Source organism: Rissa tridactyla, chromosome 2 (genome assembly GCF_028500815.1).
Source record: "Rissa tridactyla isolate bRisTri1 chromosome 2, bRisTri1.patW.cur.20221130, whole genome shotgun sequence".
In the NCBI taxonomy this organism is placed as follows: Eukaryota; Metazoa; Chordata; class Aves; order Charadriiformes; family Laridae; genus Rissa; species Rissa tridactyla.
The window spans coordinates 164238415-164256521 of NC_071467.1; the positions used below are offsets into that span (position 1 = coordinate 164238415).

The 18107-nt window shown below is 45.6% G+C and overlaps 1 protein-coding gene across 2 annotated transcripts in view; it reads left to right on the forward strand.

Annotated features, from left to right (window-relative positions):
* Positions 1-1510: 1510 nt before the first annotated feature.
* LOC128905075 (vasoactive intestinal polypeptide receptor) overlaps positions 1511-18107 on the forward strand; it is a 117091-nt gene continuing 100494 nt past the window's right edge. The window contains exon 1 of one of the 2 annotated variants that reach the window (XM_054190540.1): positions 1511-1687. In XM_054190540.1, coding sequence (XP_054046515.1) covers positions 1631-1687 — 57 coding nt within the window. In that variant the 5' untranslated portion in view covers positions 1511-1630. Of the gene's footprint in view, positions 1688-3400; positions 15460-18107 lie in introns of those variants that run through there. The other variant, XM_054190539.1, reaches the window with a different exon arrangement.

Here is an 18107-nt window from a genome sequence, read left to right on the forward strand (position 1 = left end):
TTGCCCTTAATATGAAGTGAAATGCTTCACATCATGCTGGAGAGGGGAGGGATTGCCACATTTGCATCAAAAATGCAGGTCAAGCTGGTCTTGAGTTGTTCTTCCAAAATGAGAAATCCCAAAATGTCACATCGTTGACCTGCACCTTGGAACTTTTCTGTCTTTTTCTGGGGAGAAGGACAGGGAGAGGACATACAGATTCACTGGATCGGGTTGTGATTTGCAAACTTTGGTCCACCTAACCTCTTCCAATCAAGCAGCCCCTTCAGAGGAAGGCTAATGCCCCAACCAACAGTTCCTCCCCTTTCCCAGCATCACCGGGTCTCTTTCCCAGCATTTCTCAACCCACTTGTAGAGCTCAGGGCAATATTGGGACATCTCCTGTGCCTCTAACTACTACCCCTACTAACAAGACCACTTCCTATCACCCTCCTCAGTGTCTCTCAGGGCTGAACACAGCAGAAAGCCCCAGGCTCTGCAAAAAGATGAGATGCTTTTGCGTCTCTGCGGCTCTGCAAAATTCTCACTCTGGAGCTGGAGGAATCCCATAGTGACTGCATGGGTTTGTGGGTGAAAATGGAAAATCAAGCTTTGCTCCTTTCCTCACCCTTGGCTTCTTTCCAGCCCATTGCAATGATTTAAAGAAATTAAATACAAGGAAAAAAAAAAAAAGAGAGAAAAAAAAGAAAAGGAAGGTGAAAAAGAGACAAATTAACAAAGGACGTAACAAGGAAAGGAAAGGAAAGAAAAGAAAAAGGGAGAATAAAAAGGGGGAGGGGGAAGCAGAAAAGGAAGTGGAAGGGTGAAAAGGGGAAAATGGTGAAAATGTGAGGAAAAAAGGAGACGGGAGAAAAAATAAAAAGTGGAGGAAGGAATAGAAAGGAAGAAGAAAAAAGAAAGGTGGAAAAAGAGAAACAAAGAAAAAAGGGAAGAGAGGAGAAAAGAGGGAAACAGTGAAAAGGAAAAAAATAGAAAATAGAGAAAGGTAGAAGAAAGGGGAAGAGAGGGAAAAGAGGAAAATCAAAAGAAAGAAAAGGAAAGAATAGGAAAAAAGGCAGGAAAAATGAAAAGGGGAAAAAAGGCAGGGAGGGAAAAGGGAAAGAGGGAATAAAGGAAAAAGGAAAGGGGAAAGAGGGGAAAAAGGAGAAAGAAAAGGCGAAAGAAGGAAAAACAGGAGAAAAAGAGAGGAGAAAAAAGGAGGAAGTGGCAAAAGAAGGGCAAGGAAATAAAAGGGAAAAGAAGAAGGGAGAAAAGAAAGGGGAGGGAGAAAACGCGGAAGGAGGGGAGAGAGAGAACGGGGGGCCGGCGATGGAAGGAGGGGAGGCCCCGGGACGCGCAGGCTCCCCGCGGGCCCGGCGGCACCTGGGGCGGGGGGCGGGCGGGGGGCGGTGCCGGGCCCGCCTCGCGCAGGGAGGCGGCCGGGGGCAGTGGCACGGCCGGCTCCGGCGGAGCGGAGCGGAGAGGCGCGGAGCGGGGGGCGGTGGTGTCCCTGCCCTTCCTCCCTCCCTCCTCCCTCCCTCTCTCCCTTTTCGGATGTGCTCAAGCCGGCGCCGGGAGCGGAGCTCCGCGCTGCCCGCAGCCGCGCCGGGAGTTTGGGGTACGGGGTGTCCTCTGCTCCGGTGCGGGCAGCATGGAGTACGCGGTCCTGGCTGTCGTGGTGCCTTTGCTCGGCTGCCTCCTCTCCGCGGTGAGTGCTCCCGGCGGGACGTTGCGCGGCTGAGCCCCGCACCCGCCGTGCCGGCTCGCCCCCGGCGCCCGCTCCTTCGGTTTATCGCTTCAGCCTCGGGCAAACTTTGGGCAACTTTCATAGTGCTGTTGGTTTAAGGCAGGTGTATCTCTGTTGGCTTTCCTTTCCCTCGATAATATGCAAAATAGCAGTGGCTTAAATGTCTTTTTGTTCAAGGTATGGTTCCTCTTCAAGAGCGAGAGGATCTCTTGAGCTAGATGAATTCATTTTAGGGTTTTAGCGCTTTATTTCAAGACTGGCGCTTGGTTTCGTTGTCATTTCAGGTTTGCAGCCTGGCTTTCGGTTTGCTTTGGTTTCTGTTCAGGAGCTTGATTGTTTCCTGCAAAGCTCCCCACTCTCCCCAAAACTGGGGATAACGGGATGACATTTCCCGGCGACGATTCATTGGTAGGGTAGGGGGCTCTCAGACGCGACCTTGCTCTGGTTGAAGAACAGCCACCCGTGAGAAGTTCAGCAAAGTGCTGCTCTCTGACACTGAGACCTCACGTGGATGCGCTGTTTGGGGGAAGAGCAGAAGCTGGGAGCAAAGCATGTGTTTTCTGGCTGTTGTGTCCCTTCTGCTTATGATTTCCATGCTTGCAGGTCCCTGATTGGGGCAGTGCTGTTTCCTCCCCCCGCCGCAGATGGCTCGTAGTACAGTGTAGAATTAGCAAACGGGATTGTTTCTCCTGGCGATGTGTCTGTGCGCACACACACACTTGTGCACGCAAAAGCTAATTCTCTGTGCAAACAGTGCGGACACGGTGCTTCTGCACATTTCACTGAAGCTTTGTTCTTGCAGTTTGTTTCCTTACACCGTATGATTTCTGCTGAGACCTCTCATTTTTATTTATCAGGCTGGGGTGGGGAGGAGATTGGGTGCTGGCTGGGGCTGAGTTTCTCTCTTCTAATCTTCTCCCACAGTGGTTTTCTCTCTTTGGAAGGTGAGATAGCCCCACCAGCATCCTCTTGGGTTGGTTGAGGTTGCCCACAAGAACTGGCCCATCAGTACTTGGTTGCAGGTGGCTTCTGATGCTCTGCTTGGCTGGTGACAGTGGTTCAATCAATGCCACTCCAGCCCCCAGCAAGCAGAATCAGATTAACTGAGCTGAGCTTCAGAGAGTGGAAGCTAACCCAGATCTGGCACTGCATCACTTATCTCTCCTTTCCTCTCCCCTTGTCCCTTAAGAAATGAGACAAATAGCCTTATTTCAATTTTTTGTCTATCTATCTCCTTGAGCTAGCCAGCCATCTGCATCACCAGAGACTTTCTTTGAGGAAGAACAGGCTGGGAAAATGGTTTAAAGTATTAAAAAAATGACCAGGCAATTAGTTCCTGGAATTCTACAGGCTTTGCTTTAGGGAAGATCCAAAATAGCTTGTGTCCGGGGCTGGAGCTGGGGAAATGAGAAGGGGGCAGCACTCCCATCCGCTGCTGGAGCTGCTCCAACTCTCACTTCCACTGAAGTCCATGGCAAAAATCCCATTTCTTTAAACATTGTTGGCATGAAGAGGTCCTCTGGGGCCAGATCCTGCAGAGAGTTGAGTCATGTAGTCTACTGAAGTTCAACGTGTAAGTGGTGGCAGGATCGGGCCCTTATGCTCGTGCTCTTGGGTTCAGCATTCCTCTCAGTAAACACAAATCCCTAAAGCTTTGGGACAACCACAAGGCACAGCCTAGGTGCAATCCTCTACTGGTTCCTTTTCAACCCTTTTATTATCTTGTTGTTTTATACTTTGTCTCACTTCCTTGCCCTTGGTTTCATGGAACCCTTGGTTGTTTTCTCATTCTTTCCCTGTGTTGATGTTCCCAGGACCTGGTTCATACCAGTGGGTTAATAGATTCACATGCTCCTTATCAGTGCGGATCTGCAAGTGACTAATACTGAAGTGCCTCAACGCTAGAGAAAATCCCTGCTGGTTTTGTTGCTCGGTTTAAACCTAGAATTTGGTGCTCATTTTTAAAGTAAAAGTAACTCTGGGATTGTAACAACCTGGGTCTGGGACCTACAATGGCTCAGCAGAGTTTGGTGGTTTTTTTCTTATAACTTACTGTGATAATTTTTATTGGTATGTCCTTGGAAAAACTTTGAACAAGAACGATTGGCTGATTGAGAAGTTCAGCGCTGTAAAACTGTTGCAGCCATGTGGTATCTAATTGCTGTTATAAACTTTCACCTCAGCCTCTCGTGATCTACAAATGTGGGGAAAAAAGGGAACTGAGGAAATCTCATTTGCTGTCATTCATCGGCCCATGCTCACCCGAGACCTGCCTCCTGCCGCCGTCAGCTTTTAACATTTTGAAGAAAAGTGCTGAAGCTGTTGGTGGTGGGGACATAGTGTAAAACCGGAATAATCCCTTTTAGGCAGTAGTGGGTCAATTCACCTTTTCAAGGGTGTAACTAAGATAATCTGGCCTGGAGAGGTAGAAGTTGGACTATTTCTTTTCAGTGTGTGTCTCGTAAATGAGATGTGGATAAGTCGACGCAGTTGGTGGATTCCTTCAGACTGCAAGCCCGTTGAATTATCCAAATCTGTCCAACTGGTGTAATTTGTGCTTTTCTTCAGAGTTTTATTTTGCCCCAGCTATGAAGTAGACACATGATGAAAAGGAATAAAAAAACTCAGATCAGATCCTTTAGCAATCCAAGTACAAATGCTGAAAACGGGATCATTGAGAAAAACCAGTTAAATTTAAGCTTATGGAACAACCACTTCAGCCGTATCTGCATCTCTTTCACCCTGTCATTGACTGAGAATTTGAGAAGTGAGATAAATACATTTAAAACAAAATAATCGATGTTTTTTGGCAAAGAGGCAAGGTACTCACTAGAATCCCTTAGCCGAATTCTTGTATCCAACACAAAGCTCTTCTAGCAATGACAACTTGTGTTTAACAAAGGCTTTGCCACAAAACCTCATTGTATTACCAGGTGTACAATTTATTAAATTTATACATGTATAAATGCATGACTGACTTTATTTAAAGCCATCTAGGAGAACCAGTTGCCCAACCCCATATCTGGGTAGCTCTGAAAGTCTCATTACCTCTCTATAATGCTGAAAGTTTCCAGAGTGTGTGTTTTTTAGCAGTACACACATTTTAGAAACACTTATTCAGGGCATAACAAGGTAAAAGAGCAAAACAGGCAAAAAGACAGTTATCTGAGGAAAAAAATCCTATGTGGAATATTTAAGGCCGCTTCCAACAGCGTGTTGCTCCAGCCCACCAGTATGTATGTCAGCAGGGGGATTCACACCGTAATTATCACACCCTCCCCGCAGAATGAGAGGTCTGCCTCCTGTAGGAAAAACTCCAGAGGACCAGACAGGAAGGGGAATCGTGATGTATCGTAAAAGGACCTGAGCCCACCAGGGTGTTTTTTTTAAAAAAAGAGGGCTAGTTGCCAAAAATTCAGCATCGGGAGGCAGATGGGACCATGGACAGGGAAAGCTGCCTGCTTTGTGAATTTGGATGTATGTATTCATTATTTCTTTTTCCTCCTTTGTACACTGATTTAAATGTATTCTGCTTCAAATTCCTTCCTGTTGTAACATCAGCAGTGGTGTGACAGCCAGAGGGCTGTACCGGATAAAAATGCGAAGTAGGGTGTGCTGGGTTTTGTGCTAAGTCCTACCAGTGCTGACTTGTGAGGCTGCTGGTACGCTTTGTTCTGGTTTTCATTGTTTCCTAGTGGCATGGCTTTTCTGAGTGGTATTTGTCTCTTCTCACTTGAATATCCAAGGAGGGGTCGCGGTAGTTGGTGGATGCAAAGTAGGGAGGTGCTCTGCATGTTTTGCAAATGGGCAACTGGGGCGTGAGTAAGTGATGGGACGGGTGTCATGAAGAGGTGTTTTAGCTCTCCCAAGGCACCAACTGCAAGGTTGCCTTGGAAATGGCAAACATACAGAGTTTCTGTTATTTTTCTGTGGGGAAAACCCAAAAAGGATAGCTTTTTCCCTTTACCAGATGGTCTCCAGCAGAAACAACTGGGAGGACTGGTATCTTGTTGAAATCAGCCTTCCACTTGCCTCATCATATGCTGGCTTAGAGTCTGGTAGGACTGGGAAGTCACCTGTTGTTTGGGCTAGCTTGTAGATACAAATCTTTGTTGGAGATAGAGAAGAGAGGGAAGAGAGACAGGAAGAATATCTCCCTGTTCAGCATCAAGTGTCCCATTTATTGGCAGTCTGAGGAAGGGCACCAGACACTCTGTAGATCAATGAGACCCAAGATGAGATGATTTATATTTTTTTTTTAAGTCAGACCTTAGCAGACTCGGAGGAGATTTGTCACACTCTGCATGGCATCTGTGGCTCAAATTCAGGAAAGGAATCAAATTATCTGTGAGGAATAAAAAAATGTTACTCAGGTTTTGATGAGAAGCAGGACTTTGCTTGGTTCCATGAACATGGTAGGTCACGTCCTGCACTCAGACCAAGTCAGCACAAGTGTGGTAGTGTCATTTCCCTGCTGCGAATGGGATTGTTGCTGCATCATGCTGGCTCAGTGGAAATGGATATGTGGTTTTCCAATACCTGGGAAAGCTTGTGTGATTAAATATAACTGCATTCTCTGGTCTCATCAACTTTCTCTTTTCCGCATTGGAAAGAATAGGAAAGTCCTTGTAAAAAACAAAATGTAAGAAATGTAGCCAAGAAAAAAATCCTCAGCCCTGGGCCAAAAACAGATAAAATGGGTTAGAGATGTCTGGAGACCCCAGAGCAGGTGGGGCTGGAGTTCTGGCCCAGCAGTTGGGATGGAGAGCAAGGATGGACAGACAGACAAGCAGGTTAGAAGTTCCTGCTCCCTCCATGATGCTTGCTGAGCCTGCCTGTGCCGTGGCACTGTTTCATCCGCCAGCCCCATGCAGCCAGGCAGGGTTTCCCTCAGTGAGTGCTGAGCACTTGCCATTTCACTGCTCCCTCCCTTCCACGCTCCCAGATGTTTTCCAGAAGTCACAGCTTCGTTTGGGTGGGAACCGAGCCAAGAGGGTCTTTGCTTCTGAAAGTGAGATCCCAGAGGATTGCAGTGGAAGAAAAATCAGACCTCAAAACAGGTACAAGAGGTGCAGGGAAGTGTTGCCAACCATCAGACTGGCCTCCATGCAGAGCTAACACAGCTAACACCACGGCAGGGAGGTCCTGTGCATGTCTGGGGAAGGCTGTTCACCAGCTGAGCAGTTTTCTTGTCACCATTCCCTTTTGGAGCAACTTGCAGCTTGCTTTGGCTTCATGCCTGACCACCAGGGATTTCTCTGGGATGATTCATGTCTCCAGGCATGAGCTTCACCTTTCACATTACAAGACCAGTAACGCAGGGAGAGTTCATTCATTAGTACTCAAAGGGCCTTGGTGAAGGTTTAAGAAAAAGATGGGCTCCACTGCTTGCTGGATGCTCCTTGCATCGTTATACAGCCCTTTTATTTGTTGAATGGAGTGATACAAGACTTCTTCAGCACTGGGTTTTTAGAAAACATAAAGGTTTCTGGAGATGTAAATAAAGGTGTAAAGTTTCTTTCTGATATGGTTGTTGTTAATAAAGTACCAAGATGTTATACCCCTTCCATGGAAATGTTCAAGATCAGACTGGATGGGGCTTTGAGACCAGACTGGATGAGGCTTAAGCAACTGGTCTAGTGGGAGGTATCCCTGCCCATGGCAGGGGGGCTGGAACTAGATGATCTTTAAGGTCCCTTCCAACCCAAACCATTCCATGATTTTCTGTCCTGAAATTTCAGCTTTATTAGAAGCATCTACTGGCTGTTAGCTTTGCTACAAATCACTTCTAAACTGCTTAGCCTCATGCATAAACCCTTATGAGGGAAGAGCTATAATAGCAAAAGCACCTATGTTTAATAATTGCCAATCTGCACCAATATAAATAGCCGTTGTGAACACGGCTTGACCTGCTGGAAGGAAGCAGGTAAGGTTAACAGGCGGAAGCAGGTGTGATATTTCTTTGCTGTTACAGTCCTTGCCTCTGATATTCTTTCCCCCGCTCATCCATCAGTCTAGCGGATGCAAGGCAGACGCGGTGCCCTGGAGTCAGTGCAGCCCTGGTATGAAGTTAGCGTAGGTGACATCAGAACTCAGTCCGGTAATTTTTAAATGGTTGGTTTATAAAGTGAATTTAGGGACATTTTTGTGAGAAAGGAATATGTGTTGTGGGTTGCTTAAGGCTGGAAGACACACATTAGTGCTGCTTTAGTGGCGGTTTATCGTGTCAGATTTTATATACAGCACTAACTTATGTATATATAGTAATTCCGGGACTTAAGGACCTATTTTAGCTTCTGAGCTGTCCATGAATTTTAAAGACCTTGATGTACTTTACATTAACAAAGTCGCTTTTCCAGTCAACTGAAACAGTGTTTGCTAACAGCCTTAAACTCCTCCATTAGTCACGTTAGGTAGGTTTCTCACCCCCAGGGCAGTCACTAACCATCCGTTTCACTGTTTGCACTGCTGGGAGATGGAGACTTACACTTCTGTCATTTGCATTTAAATTCAAGTGTTAGAAATGAATTGTGATTATTTTCTACTTCAGAACCAAATCGGGATTATTTTCTAATGCATTTCACTAGTGGGCTGGACAACACACTTGGTGATGTTGTTTGGATAAACTCTTATGGATGTCATGCCTTGGCTTCATTGATTTGCATTGATTTTTAAAGTTGAGAAGAGACCAAAGGAATGGAATATGGAGACCCCATCTCTGTTTGCTGAGCCACCATCCCTATGATCCCCTTCTTGCTTTTGCAGCAGGCTCAGGGATGTTCCTGCTCCTGACAGTTGGGAAGCTGAGTATGAGCTCCATGGTTTTTTTTAATCTCCATCCCTGGGAAATTGCATCTCATCAAGAGGGAAAAGGGGAAAAAAAAAATCTATTTAAATACAATTCTTGTCAGGAGGGAAAAATATCAATACTTTGTGTCTCCTTTGTAAAGCTGAAATCTATTGTGTGTCTTTTAAAAAAATGTTTCTTCGAGGCTTCAACCTTGATTCTGTGTTTAACAGATGTTTCAATTAATACCGGGTGATCTGTAACATCACAACCAACATCTGAGCAGCGAGTATCTCCAGGGCCCTTATAAATGTCATTGTCTATCACAGCTAATCAGTCTGTGAGCTTCCCTGCAGGTGACCTTGGTGTGGGATTCACCGTACAGATTAGGACACCTACGTTTCGGTGTTTCTGTGTAGGTGTCTACGTGTGACCCAGCTGGTCTGAACTCCTGCTGTGGCCAGCAGTGTTGTCAGGCTCATGTCAGCTGCCTGCTCTCAGGCCATGTGAGATGCAGGAAAAGATCCCGTTGTCCCACATCATCCCTTCTTGGAGAGCAAAGCCCCCGTAGGTGCTGTGTTACCTGCCCAGCCCCATGTGGATGCTATCAACACAGAAAAAAAAGTTCTCTCAGATGGCACCACATGCACCTTTTTGAACCCTCATTGACTCCAGCAGCAGTTCAGTCACCCTCAGATAGACACCTACATTTAGAGATCTTACGCTGCAAGCTGAATCCCTCCCCATATTTCTCTTGTGTTGGGGAAGAATGAAAAAAAGAAGAAAACCCGCTCACGCTGAGCTTTTCCCTGCAGCCTGCTTTATTCATTACTGAAAAGCAGCTTTGATTTCATCTTTCCCCAGTGGCCAGAGTGCTGCAGATCGAACTTTAAGAAAGGTATCCCTTTGCCAGGCAAAAAGGAAACAAAATTAAATATGCTGAATGTGATGCCCATTCCCCCATTTAAAAAAACAAAAAAAAAACCCTAAAAACAACAACAAAACAAAAACAAAAAAACCCACCACCCTGTAACGATTCTGTTTCAATAAAATTAAAAGCTGCTTCAACACTGACACTCAGCATTTTTATGCACTCAGCTTGGAAACAGCCAGAATCCAAATCCTGCTGGAGATTATACCTCTCCCACCTTTATTTTGCTGTAGACAAATTCAACTCTTATTTTAAGTGAACGCAGTGATTATTTTTTATGGGTTCTTTCCCATTACAGACCCTTAGCTGTTTGTCAGGGGAGGGGTGAACCCCTTTAGAAAGTTCATCCCATTCATGGCTGTGTGGGATGTACGTACTTGGGGGTTTTTGTTGTTGTTTTTTCTTTTCTTTTAAGTCACTTTTCACAGCCCTCAGGATTTTGCTCAGCAGAGATTAAACCCCACTGCCCTGGCAGATGTCCTTTCTTGGGGAGGAAGGGAGCAAACGAGATATTCCCCGGGACCATTCAGCCCTCGCTGGAAGGAAAACTGCTCAGGTGTGGAGCTGCAGCAGCGTTGGCTGATGCGGTTGTACGTGTCCTGCTGCTAAAGCCACTCCATCCTCCTCACCATCAGTGACTGGGCTCAATCCTGAGCCATGCCCAGTATTTCCTGGCTGTTTTTTCCCCTGTAATTTGGGACGATTCAGCAAGGAATGCAAAGGGACATGGTGGTTTCCTGCCCCTTGCTGAGTCCTGCCATGTGCTGGGAGCTTCCCAGAGGGGTGATGGAGCCCCTCTGCCAGCCTGGCGCTGGCTGGGGACCCCTTTGGGACTCCCTCCCTGGGGAGGTGACAGGGCTTTCCTATTGCCCCAGGGCCATTTCAAAGCAAGGTGCAAGCATGAAAGAGCCTGCATTGAAACAAGCCACTTGTTTCCTGCAACGTCTGCATCCATTTATTTGCTTATTTTTCATTTGCACCCCTGGCTCTTAAACATAAATAGGCTTTTCCAGCTTTTTTCCACAACAGAACCAGGTTTTCTTTTTGCTTGACACACTCAAAGGGAGAGAAAAATGCTGCTGCTGAGATGGTTCCCAGCTTCACAGGGCAGCGAAAGGAGGCCAAACACTACATGAAGAATTACTGACATGCTCAAGTATCGACTGCTAGGCTGCTTGCATTTTTTTGGGAGGGGGGGAATGACATTAAACACAGCTACAGAGCCGTGTGGGTCTCAGCTATGCCATGCACTTAATTCCAGTGCGGCAACGATTCATCTCAAAGAATTTTCCTGCCCCTTCTGCTTTGCTCCACTTTCTGAGCCTTGTACAGTTCCCTTTTTTTGCATGGTTTCTCATTGCAAAGCTTTTTTTTTTTTTTCAACTTCTGAAGCTGGTGCTTTACAGTTGGGGCATGGGTTGTTGGGTTTTGGATGCAGGAATTTGTGCTCTTTCATCCTCTCCACTAAATTTTCTTTTGCAGCACCGTTTGTAGCAAAATGAACCTTTGTTCCTCCTTGTCCCACTCTCTCCTCCCTCCCTTGGGAAGTCATACACATTTCGGCAAACCATGTGTCAAGGGTTTGTCTTCAGGCTGTTTGTGCACAACGTAGATGAGGCAAGGTTTGTCAAGAGAAATAACGGCGTATATTGGAAAAACTGAAATATGTATTTTTTATATATGTATGTAAAAATATGAATATAAGATAAAAATACTTTCAGGCATGGCAATGCTTCCTGAGGTCTGAAGGAGAAACAAAACTGAGTAGTAATTGCTCTGCGTTTAGTCTGAAGGTATTTATGAGCGGGACAACACGAAAGGAAAGTGTGCTGATGGAGAGAGTGGCTTATTGCAAAACAATCTCTGCCATCCTTCTGTGTTATAGACCGACAACGTACCTCTGAAAGCCAAGCCCACAAATTAACCTTCAAGGTTCTGCTGGGCACTAAAAACCTTGAACTCAGTGGAGACACTGATTTTTTTGACATGCCGCAGTTTTCTTCATGTTTCACCACCTGCCTATTCCTTGCCGTTGCAGATGTGGTAACTCTCACCACCCCTGCGGTCCTACAAGGGCTGATGGTCTTACCATCTCCTCCCTGGCTAAGTGATTCATCTGCTGTGCAGGTGCTAATTGCACTTTTTTTTTTTTTCCTGTAATTAATTAACTTGACTAAACTCAGAACAATTATTTCAGACCTATGCGTATCCTGAAATTTCCTGAGTGTGGTTGAGAGTTAAAGAGCTACAAAACCTTTTTTTTTTTTTCTCTAGCTGTACTAGTTGGTCTAATAAAAAAAAAATAAATATGTCCCATATGTTAGTAGTCAATCATGGCTATAATAACAATAGAACTGTGGTGTGAGATGTTACCTTTAGAGATCCATTTGTCTTGGTACCTAGTTCTTTTGGAGGTTCAATGACTGTCAGTGGCTGAAGTTGTGCTGGAAGTGCATCATCTGCACTATAATTAAGTTTACACACTGTGAGGAAGAGACTCATAATATTGGTGTGTGTATTTGTGCCTTCCACTTTGGCTGTTGTTTTCATTTGGATCTTAAAAGCTTGTGGATATGAGGCAGGAACAACCTTTATGTCTCCTTGAGGCCTCTGACAACATAGGGCTCCTATTGTATTCGTAGGGTTATTTACCTTTCACTTCTTAAAGTTCACTTTTTTCGCTGTGCTCCTTTGACTGGGAAGCTGTTCCCAGAGCCAGACAGCTCTGATGGTTAAACTGTGTTAGCCAAGCCCTGACAGTTTTGTAGATGGAGAAGAAATTAAAAATTGGAGCTTGCTGCCTTGGGTCTACTTGACCTGAGCCTCAGAAATGTCTTAAGGGACCAATAAGCATCTGGAAATATTTTTAAACCTAGCTATAAAGCTGAAGCTTTGGTTGTCTGTTCAATTTTTTTTTTAATTTTTTTTTTTTTGCTATGTATTGTTGTCACAGGGAGATAAAACAAAGCCAGGATTTATTGAAGGAGCATCTTCCAGAAACAGAAAACTCAGTTGCGGAAGAATAGCTAAGTAAAGGGCTGAGGTTTTCGGAAGGAAAAGCATCTAATTTCTCAACAGCACTGCATTTACTCTTTGCAAAAAGAGATGCAGAAGGGAAAAGAGTCCAAGGGGCTGTTGCAAGCTGTGATGGAGGCCTCAGGGACCCGGTGGGATCTGTGATCCCAGCATGGTGTTTGCTTGGGGATATGGTGAGGACTGGGATAAGGGAAAGGAGAAGGTTAGAGTGTGGAGCAATAGGCAAGAGAAACATGAGGGCAGCAGTCATGAACTCCAGCTACAAAGAGGTTAGGAGCCGCAGTCTTTAGGTGGATCAGTTGGGGAACAATTCCACATTTGAGCTGAACCTGTTGCACAGGTTGATCACCAGATCTGCTGATGCCACTTGGATCTCTGCCCAGGAGCATCCCAGAGCCGTAGCACTCTCAGGGACAGCCTGTGCTGGGAACACTGAGCAGCCTAGGTGCAGTTGTCTCTCCTGTACTGCCTTTTCCCAGTACATTTTTTCACTGCATATTGCTCTAATAGTGTATTTCTGCTCCTGTTCCTCTCTCCTGCAGATCTGACAGGATTTGTTATTGCAGAGTTGAAATCATCATCATAATAAAACAGCAACTGTGCCTTTGATTCGGGCTCGCTGTCTTCCCCACTACGGGACTGCTGAAAAGTCAAGTGTCTGTTTCTAGGAGGGGTATTAAAATGCTTGCCAGGTTGATGCCCCTCTACTTCATAATTCTTTCTTCTCTTCCAATTCCCCACTCAAGCTTCCTTGTCTGTCAGCTGTGGAAACGAGTATTAAATATATATTGCAGTCCTGGGAGCAGAGCCCAGCCAGTCAGAGTACAATGCACCTAAAAATAAATGCTAATTTCCCTTGCAGAGTAGCCTGGGGAGAAGTACAGGCAAGGAACAGCGTCCACTGGGGTAGCCATGAGTAGAAGGAGATGAAACAATAAATTCAGCTGCAGCTGGAAAGGGCCAACAGTTCAGGCACAGGATGAAGCTAAGAAGCTCTTAGGTCAGTTCCAGGCTCTGTAGATGAACCTTCTGCTAGCGGTGGTCTGAATGCATAAAATCCAATGGGAATGAGAAAAATAGACTTCCTTTACTTGTCCTTCACTTATTTCTTTCCACTGTTGCCTGCCTAAACCACAGTTAGTGTTTGGTTAGGTTAACCTTACAAATCGATGTCATGGGGATGATGTGGTCACCCCCTACATGCGCACTCACGATAATACTGGGGAATGGAAGTGTCTTGTAAAGGGCTAGTGCTGGTGCAGGAGCGTTTGTATCCTTGATGGGATTGGATTTGGCTGGGTATGGGAAGGTTTGTAGCAGTGAGGGGAGTGAGATGCGAGAACAGCCTGTCAAGAGCAGCACTGCGAGCCAGAAAGCTGACTTCTTTTGTGGTAGAGGTTGGCCCATTTCCAGATGGGCAGACAACACATCCTGTTGTCTGTCACAGGAACTGCCTCAGAAGGAGCCTGCCTATATCACAGAATCATACAGAATGATAGGAGTTGCAAGGGACCTCTGGAGATCATCTAGTCCGACCCCCTGCCAGAGCAGGGTCACCTAGAGCAGGTTGCACAGGAACGCATCCAGGCAGGTTTTGAATGTCTCCAGAGATGGAGACTCCACCATCTCTCTGGGCAGCCTGTGCCAGGGCTCTGCCACCCTCAAAGTAAAGAAGTTCCTCCTCATGTTTAGATGGAACTTCCTATGTTCAAGTTTGTGCCCGTTACCTCTTGTCCTGTTGCTGGGCACCACTGAAAAGAGCCTGGCCCCATCCTCCTGACACCCACCCTTTAAGTATTTATAAGCATTGATAAGATGCCCCTCAGTCGTCTTTTTTCCAGACTGAAAAGACCCAAGTCCCTCAGTCTTTCTTCATAAGAGAGGTGTTCCAGTCCCCTAATCATCTTGGTAACCCTTTGCTGTCCCCTCTCCAGCACTTCCCTGTCGTTCTTGAACTGGGGAGCCCAGAACTGGACACAGTACTCCAGGTGCAGCCTCACGAGGGCAGAGTAGAGGGGGAAGATAACCTCCCTCGATCTGCTTGTCACACTCTTCTTGATGCACCCCTATATGATGTGTACGCTATTCAGCTGCTCCGCAGGGAGAACAATTGGTGTGATACTGTTCACAATGCAGCGCTCGCCCTCCTGCTTAAGGAAAACTTAGCAAGGCAAAACCACCTTTAGCAGGAGCAAAGCATTACCACAGTATGGATCTACCCGTCAGTGCAGGAATGGGAGGCTGGCTGGGCTTGGGGTCGCATCCATGCTTGTCTTTGATACTGAGTAGGAGATGGAAACATATTGTCTTCGAAAGCTACTGGTTTGTTGAGACATAGGCAGGATGTCTCTAGGGTTTCATATAGTCCCCCCAGTACTGCAGCTTTGCCAGTTCTCCAGTGGGAAGGTCCCACCAATGATGCCTTTCATGGCAATCTTCCCCTTGGTCTCCTGGTTACTGAAGGTATGTGTGAGCACATTTGGGTGTGCTCTTGTTGCAGGACACTCAAAGCCAACCAGAGGGCTTCACTCTGTGTGTGACAGGAGTCACTGCTCTCTCCCACTCTTACCCCTTGTTTTGAAGGATGGACTCAGGCCTTCCTGTCCCAGCCAACAGTGTCATCATTCAGGCTGTCATTGAGGTCATGGCCATGAAGGGAAAGAGGTGTTTTGTTAGGGAGCAGAGGCAGGGATAGTTTTTCATCAGGATGACCCGGGCCATAGCTGGGGGTTGGGTTGACAGTCCCAGCATGGTATTTCACAGAGCAGACGCAGTCTGTTTCTTGTAAATCTTTTGTTTCAGAGGCAAGGGAGAGGGGGATTAATATTTTTTGATCTCTCTCACACGAGCAAGAGGGAGTTCCCAGATCCTTCACACCATGCTAAAATTACACCGGCAAGTTTAAAAATGGTGCCTCTCTCCGGAAAAGATGCGGTCAGCCATCTCCAACTTCACATGGCCATGAGCTGCTTACAAAAGGTGAGCAAAAGACAAGTTTAAAATTGACATTGTACACGAGCAGTGAGGTCTACAGTGGGGAAACCATTGTGCACAGCTCACCCAATTAGTGGCTGCAGCCGACCTCTGATTGTGGGGTGCATGGTCCCTGTGAAATGAGATTTAATTAATCTTAAGGACAAGATATAAAGAACTTTGACTGATCTCTTCACATTAGACCTTGCTGACTATTTGTCTTCCAAATGTATTTTCTTTAACAAAAAAGCTAACCTTTCACTTCAGGAATATTTTCAGGAAGGTGGGATTTTTTTGCTTGTAAAGTTGCAGGGGTGAGGGAGATATTCAGCCTTGGGGATTTTAATTCTTGATTGATGGGGGAGAACAAATAGAGTAGCTTTTTCCTTTTTGTCTTCCCATCAAGAAACTGGAAAAGTTAACACGTTGTGAGTTATTTTTATTGACAGAAGAGTGAATAAAGAAAGAAACCTTGCTTTTTATGGATCATTTTTAAACTTTCATTTTCTGGACAGAAAATGGGCCAGAATATGCCACATCTTTAAATGATGACACAGCTGTTTCTGGGAAGGAGGCAAATAGCACTTTTTGCAGGTTGGAAGGCTGACACAGTCAGAGAAGGGATAATGACCTGTATTTAATTTAATGACCTGTATTTTTTTAGATCATATATCAGATAGTGGAAGAGTTTCAATTTTGAGAGCTGCTCGGTCACAACAATTAGTTGGAAGCATATTCAGTCTTAGAGTCTGGGGATCTCTAACTCACTTCAACAGCATCAGATTTAATGGGGGAAGAAAATTTCCAGGTCTGCAAGGATAATATTGGGCCAAGTCTAGAATTTAAAGGTATTTAAGAATCTAAGAAAATCCTGACCGGTGTCATCAGGGTTTTGGTGTCTCCTGTGGAGTATATCAGGGGTACCCCCAGCTTATGTTTTCCTGCAAAAGGGTGACATTTAAATGGTGTGATTGAAAACAGCACATCTGAATTTCAGGAGAGGGAGGGCAAGAGGGGTTACATGAGTAAAATTGCATTTTCTTCGTTATGTGGGAGACATTTGGAGAACAACGTGTCTGTTCTTGGATTTGTTTGGGAGATGGTTATTTCAGCCTCTGGAACTCAGCACCTTATGGCTGCAATGGGCTTACTGGAACTAAAAATAGAGTAACTTTCCCAATTGAAGTCATATCTGATCTCATTTCTGTCTGTAAGGAAAATGCAGCTGAGTTCCTGTGACAGTGCTATTCTGATGGAAGGTCCCATAGGATTGTTGCAAACAGCATGGGTTCAAGACCTCAGTTCTAGCATCTGCCTCAACATCCCTTTCCCTGGCAGGACCTGGCACTGAAAACAGAAAGATAAAAGCATGCAGGCACTCAGTCACATATTCATTCAGGCCTAGGAATTTAACTAATAGTTGCGCTTGGGAAAATCCTACCCTGCAGTCACCATCCTCAGCCAGAATAAATCAACTTGGCTTCACTGACGTTAACATTGCTGTACTGTGCTGTCTGAGAATCTGACTGTGAGTTTAATGCTCATGAAAATTGTTACGGGAGCAACCCTGGAAGGTTGAAACCTAAAGGTAACACAGGCAGCAGCAGTCCTCCCTGTGTCCCAGAGCCTGTGGCACGTGAGATGTTCCTCAGGGAACACCTCAAGGTGTGTGGGTGGCATAGCTTGTGTGACCCAGCCTTGCCTGTATCATGACCCATGAATTTTGTTGTCACCATATGGGAAGGCCTCCAGCAAAATAAGCTGACTCTGGCAACAAGCCTGGATGATGGTGCTTGTGGAAAAAAAAGGTCCTTAACTATTGGAGTGGGATTCTGGGGTGTATCTGCTCGGAACAGGTGAGGTGTATGGCTCAGCCTTTGGCCTGAGGGCACTTTCAAGACAGTAGGAAACCCTTCAGTTGCCTATGAAGTTAAATAACAGCACAGCCAAGGAGTTGAAATTAAATGCGTAGAGATTCTTTGCTTCCTTAGGGAAGTGCCAGGAGCCAGCAAATTAAAACAAGAGTGAACTTCAGCAGGTTCAGCCAGAGAGAGCGAACTTTTGTATATACCTTTTTATAGAGACTCTGTATGTTCTATATGACTTTTTCTAGTCCATAAATGGGGTGAGGAGAGCTTATGTAGGGCAGTCTCCAAAGGGTTTCACGTGGTTTAGCAGAGTGAGTTTGCTGCACAGCCTGGCTGGAGAACAGGGAACAGGATGCCAGAGGTTTCCACGTTTCTTTTGTAATCAGTTAAGTGTTCTCACTCTGATAAGCAAAGTATGATTTTAATTAAAAAGCCATTCCAGCTGGATTTAATTTTTATGCCACTGAAGAGGCAAATTACTGTGGATATAAAGTGAAAAAAAATATGATCGTCTTCTCATTCCAAAGAGTTTTAATCCACAGTGGATTGGATCCCAGGTCAGGATAATTTCCCTACTCCTTGGAAGAAGTGTTGGCATTTTTTTCCTCACATCTCCTTGGCCGAAGAATCACTAAGATATCCCTGGCTTTGACTCCACATTTTAAGGAGTTAATTGTGCCATCCCAGGGGCTGCTGCACTCAGGGAGCCAATCTTGACCTTTGTTGCATTTTAAACGATGACTTCTCAGAGAAGATCTGTACATTTCGGTGTACCCTGATGCTGAT